This window comes from Bufo gargarizans, chromosome 4, assembly GCF_014858855.1.
Source record: "Bufo gargarizans isolate SCDJY-AF-19 chromosome 4, ASM1485885v1, whole genome shotgun sequence".
NCBI classification, from domain to species: Eukaryota; Metazoa; Chordata; class Amphibia; order Anura; family Bufonidae; genus Bufo; species Bufo gargarizans.
The window spans coordinates 522,132,687-522,141,610 of NC_058083.1; the positions used below are offsets into that span (position 1 = coordinate 522,132,687).

Genomic DNA, 8,924 nt, shown 5'->3' on the forward strand with positions numbered 1-8,924 from the left:
CGGGGGCCCAACTAGTGGGACACCTCGTGGCTAGACTTAGAGGTTTATTGTAGGGCTGCGAGGGCCAATTAGGGATAAGAAGGAACATCTCATTTTTTTCCCTTCACAGTATCCTCTAACTGCCTCAACGGACCACCCTACTTGATAAAGACCAAAACAAAGAAGTGTCCCGAGTACCCAAAACCTGTACGGTAGGACACCTGTTTTTTTCTAGCGGTGCCGCCGTGCACCTTCATGCTATGGATGCATCAGTGTACATAGTGTTACACGGATTCTTTTGCACCCATGTCATTTTTTGTGTTGTGTTTGTCGTTGTGCATATGTTTTCTTTGTTGTGAAACACCTGTTGTTATATATGTCCACCTTTGATGCATGAGATGCTGGCCCCATGTGTGCCTACGTCCTGACTATCCTGCGGTTTGGATACTAATGTACACGGCTCTGGTTGCCTAGGCCTTGGGGCACCACTGCACGAGTACACCTGCTGCATCATTCTTTGTCATCGTGGACACCTTTATTGTTGCCCACAGTAAAAGTCCCGTCAGCTTAAGGGACACTGTGAGCAATCTTTGATTACCTACTTTTTTCTCATTGAGGGACAAAATCACATTTATCTTATAGAGCTATAATAAAAGCTAAGTTTTAATGTATCCAGATCACTAAAATACACCTTCTTCTCATACTGCACCTGGTGCTATCTCTTCCCCAGGTAAGTGTTGCACACACCCAACCGTCCTCCCGACGTAATGTGATTCATCAGACCAGGCCACCTTCTTCTCATACTGCACCTGGTGCCATCTCTTCCCCAGGTAAGTGACGCACAAGCACCCAGCCATCCACATCATGTAATGCGGTTCATCAGACTAGGCCGTCTGCTTCCCATAGTGAGCCTAGTGCCATCTCTTCTCCAGGTAAGTGAAGGACACGCACCCAGCTGTGAACACCTGGTAACCTGATTCATCAGACCAGGTCGCCTTCTTCTCATACTGCACCTGGTGCCATCTCTTTTCCAGGTAAGTGTTGCACACATCCAGCTGTCCTCATGACGTAATGTAATTCATCAGACCAGGCCACCTCTTCCCACCTGGTGCCATCTCTTCTTCAGGTAACTGACGCACATGAACCCGGCCGCCCACATGATGTAACCCGATTCATCAGACCGGGCTGTCTGCTTCCCATAGTGCACCTGGTGCCATCTCTTCTCCAGGTAAGTGACGCACATGAACCCGGCCGCCCACATGATGTAACCCGATTCATCAGACCGGGCTGTCTGCTTCCCATAGTGCACCTGGTGCCATCTCTTCTCCAGGTAAGTGATGCACATGCACCCAGCTGTCCACATGATGTAACCGGATTCAGGCAGTCTCCATATCTCCACTTGCCCATTTTTCCTGCTTCTGCCTAATATATCCCCCACCTGACGGGCGCCATTGTCAACAAAGGTCACCATGTCATTCACCTGGTTTTAATGTTATGGCTTTTGGGAGTATGTACAGGATAAAATTCCTTTACTCCGGCATTATCAGGATCAGAGATGTCATATTATGAGATGGTCGGTGGTGACAGAAGGCAGCGGGGGGGATGTGACCAGCTGTTTTGTCCCCTCCTGGCGCGGTACGCCAGGGAATCCGGGGCTTACCAGCGCGATGTGTCCTTTGGTGACACGACACAAGTGGAACATCTGCTGGCGCTGATAATGCCACTTACAGCCTCTTCTTGTCACTATGTAGATCTGGTCAGCGCAGACCGCGGAGGACCCTCCGGCTGAACGACCAGGCTCATTCACTCCATTACTCGGCGCCATTTGTAATTCCGAGGACACAGGGACAAATAATAAGATCAGTCAACAGCTGCTTGCCGATGGTTTCCAGCAAACAGCATGAGACAGGTCAGGAAGACAAGAAGTTATAGGCGAGTTACTTAATTCCTGACTACAGATGATAGGAAGTGAGCCGATGTAAAGGGGAACTCCGGGGACTGCAAACAGCGAGACCTTCAGTGGCATCTGATGAGCAGGACTGTGGCCTCTGCCATACTACAATGTACCGCACATCGCCCGACACGGGTCACCCTCATCAGACCCGCAGCCTGTCTATCTATCTATCTATCTATCTATCTATCTCTCTCCTATCTATCTATCTATCTATCTCTCTCCTATCTATCTATCTATCTATCTATCTATCTCTCTCCTATCTATCTATCTATCTATCTCTCTCCTATCTATCTATCTCTCTCCTATCTATCTCTCTCCTATCTATCTCTCTCCTATCTATCTCTCTCCTATCTATCTCTCTCTCCCCTATCTATCTATCTCTCTCTCCCCTATCTATCTATCTATCTCTCTCCTATCTATCTATCTGTCTCCTATCTATCTATCTCTCTCCTATCTATCTCCTATCTATCTATCTATCTATCTCCTATCTATCTCCTATCTATCTATCTATCTATCTCCTATCTATCTATCTATCTCCTATCTATCTATCTATCTATCTCCTATCTATCTATCTATCTATCTATCTCCTATCTATCTATCTATCTATCTATCTCCTATCTCATATCTATCTCCTATCTATCTATCTATCTCCTATCTATCTATCTATCTATCTATCTCATATCTATCTATCTATCTAGAGAAGCAAAAATGAGGCAGCGCTCCAATTCTATCTATTTCATATAAAATACAAATTCAATAAAGCTTTATTGGCACGTCCAAGTAAGACATTTAGCATTGCCAAAGCAAAAATAAATAATAGGTATTGTGAAGGGGGTTTGATGTGGGAATTAAAGGGGTGGATGTTGGGTTAAAGGGGCAGTATAGGGGTATAATAGTCCATGGTGTCTCAACATATAGAGGGCAGAAGAGGGGTGGGGTTGTAGGGGCAGTGGGGGTATAACAGTCCATGGTGTCTCATCTTCCTCTCGGTTGGTGGCAGGTGGGGACATATTGGGCAGCGACCTCCACACTGGACTCCTCTTCCCCCAGTATCTTTATCCATCTTTCTATGGTCTATCTACAGGCGCTGTATATCTGTCTGTCTGTCTATCCATCTAATTCTGCACACTAGAGATGAGTGAATCCATTGGTCTCACCAGCAGGACTCCTGCACCTCTGGGCGTTGTCCCCGCGGGTGAAGAAGGGTCCACCTGCCAATAGACTGAGGGGCCCGACAACTTCCTGCCTCTGAAGCTGAGCAGCGTCTGCAGAGGCAGGAAGCTGTCAGGGCCCGGCTAAGTGTCGGGCCCCTCAGTCTATTGGCAGGTGGACCCTTCGTCACCTGCGGGGACAACGTGGTGAGACCACCTCTACTGCACAAATCTCAGGGTGGTCACAGATCGATCTATGACATCACAGCTGACGACAGGACATCCGCAATGACATCATGGACTCACAGAAGTGCTGAAAACTAGGACATTCCCCGGCCGGGAACGGCGACCGGTGCCATACATGACGGTGATCGGGAACGGAATACAACACACTGACAGGTCCTGACACTGAAGGGTTAATTGTTAAAGAGCATCTCCACCAACGTACAGCCCTGTTATAAGGTCCTTGAATCGTCCTCTAGAAAACATTCTGCTCTGACGTTTCCTCTTTTAGCATTGGGGAAAAGTGGTTGTCAGCCAACATGGCCGCCATCATGGCCCCTACAAGGGTGGTCCACCAGGTTAGGCCGATCTGCCTGCTTATACAGCTACAGGGGGTGGGGGCACATCACCGCATAACCAGTCAGGGACTGGGTGACTGCCCCCTATACGGCGGCCATGCTGGTTGTCACCCGGCTTTCCCATAAGACCTGAGAGGATGATTCAAGGACCGCCATCAACACCATCTCCTGGAAAGTGGAGCTCCCCTTTAAATACTCTGAAAACGGCGACTACAATGTGATCCAGACTCCAAAATCACAAGAATTCCCCAGAAGAAGAGTCCAAAATGTTAGAATTGTTCCGGTGGAGAGTTATCATCGCTTGTTTTCATGGCAGTGTCACGACCCGGTGACTCCGGACCCTCAGCACCGCGCACCCCTCCCCCACAGCCTCCTAGATACAGGACACACAAACAGCACAACCACCAAATCACCAGGGAGAGGACGCCTGCCACTGGACGCTCCAACGACCAGAGGACGACGTCTGCTCATCGGACAAGACAGAGGAAGGAAGAAAGGAAGGAAGAGGATGGAAGAAAGAAAGACAGAGGAAGGAAGAAGAGAAGGAAAAGAAGGAAGAGGATGTCAGCAAGAAAGAAAGACTGAGGATGGAAGAAAGAAAGACAGGAAGGAAGATAATGGAAGGAAGGAAGGAAGGAAGGAAGGAAGGAAGGAAGGAAGAGGATGGAAGGAAGGAAGAAAGGAAGGAAGGAAGAAAGGAAGGAAGGAAGAAAGGAAGGAAGGAAGAAAGACTGAGGAGGGAATAGGATGGAAGAAAAGAAGGAAGAGGATGTCAGTAAGGAAAAAAGACAGAGGAAGGAAGAGGATGGAAGAAAGAAAGACAGGAAGGAAGAAAGGAAGGAAGGAAGAGAATGTCAGCAAGGAAGAGGATGGAAGGAAGAAAGACAGTGGATGGATGGAAGGAAGAAAGAGGATGGTAGGAAGAGGATTGAAGGAAGAAAGAGGAACGAAAGGCATGGTAGGAAGGAAGAAAAAAGGCTGGAAGGAAGAAAGACAGGAATGAAGAGAATGGATGGATGGATGGGAATGGTAGAAAGAGAAAGAAGAAAAAAAGAAAAGAAAAGAAAAGAATGGAAGGAAGGAAGAAAGGAAGAAAGAGGATGGAAGGAAGGAAGGAACAAAGAGGAAGGAAGGGCATGGTAGGAAGAAAGAAAGAGGATGGATGGAAAATGGTAGGAAGGAAGAAAGAGTATGGTACAAATGAAGAGAGTGGATGGTAGTAAGGAAGAGAGAAAAGGAAGTAAAGAAGAAAGGAAGGAAGAAAAAGGGATGAAGAAAGGGAAAAGAAGGAATTTAGAGGAAAGAAATTGAATAGAGAAAGGAAAAGAATAGGAAGTTAGAAAGTAAGGAAAGGAAAAGGATGGAAAAGGAAAGAAAAAAAAGAGGGAGGAAAAAAAAGAATGAGAAGGAAGCAAAGGTGAGGAAGAAAACAAGGAGGTATGAAGTTAGAGGAAGGAAAAGAAACAAATGGAAAGGAAGAAAAAGGAAAATGAAGGCAGGAAGGGAGACGAGGGAAAATGAAGATAAAGAATAGGAAAATAATGAAGGAATGGTGGACAGAACTCAGAAGGTAACAAAAAATGGAAAGGAAAATAAAGGAAGGAAAGAAGGGTGGAAAGATGAAAAGAAGGAAAAAGAATAGAAGAAGAAAAGGAAGGAGGAAAACAGGTAAAACAGATAGGAAGAAAGGAGGAGAAGAAAACTGAGGCCTGATTTCCTGGAGGAGCTCAGATCATCTGGTCCCAGAAGTGACAGCGGCCACATAATAATAATAATAATAATAATAATAAATAGTAATAATAATAATAATAAATAATACTACTAATAATACGCTCTTCATCAAGTGGGCGCCAACGCCATGACCTGCGCCCAGACACCGGTGGCCTTGACATCAGTGACCCCATCACAACATCTGCACCCGTGATGGGGTGAGTCGGTGACCCTGACACCCACACCCCGCACCCCAGAGAGATGGCCCTGGTGACACTGCAGTGACAGGACAGATGAATGATTGCCCAGATCAGGGTCACTAGAGGCTCAATGACACCCGGGGGCCACAGATGACAATGCACTGCAGTTAAAAAAAAAAAAAAAAACACCCCAGGGCAACAGTAATGCCCCAAAAGTCCGGATGACAACCAGGGTCACACAGCTCTGACACCCCACACCTCATTGTATGACATCCGCGTCAGGGACCCCAGAGCCGGCAGCAGCGCCCCCTAGGACCGGCACAACACGTAGGACAGACAGGTGACCCGGATCCGGGTGACTCACCCCACTCGATGTAGTCGCTGATGTTCTTGTCGCGGCGCAGCGGGGAGCCGCAGCACTCGTCGTACAGGCAGAGCAGCGCGTCCAGCAGGCTCTCCACACTCATCCAGCCGCCGGCCCCCCGCACCCCCGGCCCGGCCAGCATCAGCTGCTCCAGCCGCCGCAGCCGCACCTCCCCCGACATCTTCACCCTCCTCGGCTCAGCCGGGCCACCTCACCGCGCAACACACCCGACACCCGCCCGCCGGCTCACCCGCCGCCGCCCGGCCCCGCCCGCCATGTCCTGAGGGGAAGACGAGAGGATGAGAGACCCGGGGACACACACACTGGATCCTGCGGGCTCCGAGGGGAGGAGGAGGAGGAGAGAGCCGGGGAGGAGGAGGAGGAGGAGGAGGAGGCACTGGAGCCTGGGAAGATGGAGGACGGCGAGACCCCACGCCCAGGATACAGGCTGTCTAAGAGAGAGTCACAGTCTAATAGAGAGTCACAGCATGTCTATGAGAGTCACAGGATGTCTGAGAGAGAGTCACAGTCTAATAGAGAGTCACAGGATGTCTAAGAGAGAGTCACAGTCTAATAGAGAGTCACAGGATGTCTGAGAGAGAGTCACAGTCTAATAGAGAGTCACAGGATGTCTAAGAGAGAGTCACAGGATGTCTAATACAGAGAGTCACAGGATGTCTAATACAGAGAGCGCCCAGGCAAACCCATATCCCACACACAGATAACATGACCACTGATGAAGGTCCACCGTGACCGAAACGTCTGGTCAGAAAATAATCTATCATTCTTTAACATATAACGGGCCTATGGATGGCATAGAAAAAATGAAAGAATAAAATTCACTTAATTTGCATAACTTCCAGACTGAGTGCCTCAATATTTCATTACTTGGATACGGCCTAATAAGCCCTTGATTGGCACCGGTATCAAGATTTGAACAGAGTGCGGTTCCTCACTTCTTCACAGACAGTCTAATACAGAGAGTCACAGGATGTCTAAGAGAGTCACAGGATGTCTAATACAGAGAGTCACAGAATACGGTGTTGGACCCCCTTTTGCCTTCAGAACTGCCTTAATTCTACGTGGCATTGATTCCACAAGGTGCTGATAGCATTCTTTAGAAATGTTGGCCCATATTGATAGGATAGCATCTTGCAGTTGATAGAGATTTGAGGGATGCACATCCAGGGCACGAAGCTCCCGTTCCACCACATCCCAAAGATGCTCTATTGGGTTGAGATCTGGTGACTGTGGGGCCATTTTAGTCCAGTGAACTCATTGTCATGTTCAAGAAACCAATTTGAAATGATTCGAGCTTTGTGACATGGTGCATTATCCTGCTGGAAGTAGCCATCAGAGGATGGGTACATGATGGTCATGAAGGGATGGACATGGTCAGAAACAATGCTCAGGTAGCCCGTGGCATTTAAACGATGGCCAATTGGCACTAAGGGGCCTAAAGTGTGCCCATAAAACGTCCCCCACACCATTACACCACCACCACCAGCCTGCACAGTGGTAACAAGGCATGATGGATACATGTTCTCATTCTGTTTACGCCAAATTCGGACTCTACCATTTGAATGTCTCAACAGAAATCGAGACTCATCAGACCAGGCAACATTTTTCCAGTCTTCAACAGTCCAATTTTAGTGAGCTCGTGCAAATTGTAGCCTCTTTTTCCTATTTGTAGTGGAGATGAGTGGTACCCGGTGGGGTCTTCTGCTGTTGTAGCCCACCTTTCTTTCCCATTCTGACATTCAGTTTGGAGTTCAGGAGATTGTCTTGACCAGGACCACAACCCTACATGCATTGAAGCAACTGCCATGTGATTGGTTGACTAGATAATCGCATTCATGAGAAATAGAACAGGTGTTCCTAATAATTCTTTAGGTGAGTGTATATATATATAGAGAGAGAGAGAGAGACAGCATGACATACAGATCTGGGGATGCGGCAGAGATGCAATGGATATAGAGATTGTTATATAGATGTAATGGCGAGAGCGAACAGCGATAGATGTAATGTGAGGCTAGTGATAGAAGGAGAGAGAGCGACCAGTGATAGCTGGAAAGAGAGACTAGTGATAGAGAGCGGCCAGTGATAGACGGAGAGAGCGGCCAGTGATAGACGGAGAGAGCGGCCAGTGATAGACGGAGAGAGCGGCCAGTGATGGACGGAGAGAGCGGCCAGTGATGGACGGAGAGAGCGGCCAGTGATGGACGGAGAGAGCGGCCAGTGATGGACGGAGAAAGCGGCCAGTGATGGACGGAGAAAGCGGCCAGTGATGGACGGAGAAAGCGGCCAGTGATGGACGGAGAAAGCGGCCAGTGATGGACAAAGAAAGCGGCCAGTGATAGATGGAGAGAGCGGCCAGTGATAGACGGAGAGAGTGACCACTGATAGATGGAGAGAGCGGCCAGTGATAGATGGAAAGAGAGACTAGTGATAGAGAGCGGCCAGTGGTGGACAGAGAGAGCGGCCAGTGATGGACAGAGAGAGCGGCCAGTGATGGACAGAGAGAGCGGCCAGTGATGGACAGAGAGAGCGGCCAGTGATGGACAGAGAGAGCGGCCAGTGATGGACAGAGAGAGCGGCCAGTGATGGATGGAGAAAGCGACCACTGATAGATGGAAAGAGAGACTAGTGATAGAGAGCGACCACTGATAGATGGAAAGAGATACTAGTGATAGAGAGCGGCCAGTGATGGATGGAGAGAGTGGCCAGTGATGGATGGAGAGAGCTGCCAGTGATAGATGGAAAGAGAGACTAGTGATAGAGAGCGGCCAGTGATGGATGGAGATAGCGGCCAGTGATGGATGGAGAGAGCTGCCAGTGATAGATGGAAAGAGAGACTAGTAATAGAGAGCGGCCAGTGATGGAGAGAGCAGCCAGTGATAGACGGAAAAAGCGGCCAGTGATGGACAGAGAGAGCGACCACTGATAGATGGAGAGAGACTAGTGATAGAGAGCGGCCAGTGATAG

General features: G+C 48.6%; 1 protein-coding gene across 1 annotated transcript in view; it reads right to left on the minus strand.

The window, feature by feature from the left end:
• Window positions 1–6,275, minus strand: part of CDC42BPA (CDC42 binding protein kinase alpha) — a 157,453-nt gene extending 151,178 nt beyond the window's left edge. The window contains 1 exon segment of the mRNA XM_044288549.1: window positions 5,940–6,275. Within this exon segment, the coding sequence (XP_044144484.1) occupies window positions 5,940–6,120 (181 nt within the window). The 5' untranslated portion in view covers window positions 6,121–6,275.
• Between the last annotated feature and the right edge of the window lie 2,649 nt (window positions 6,276–8,924).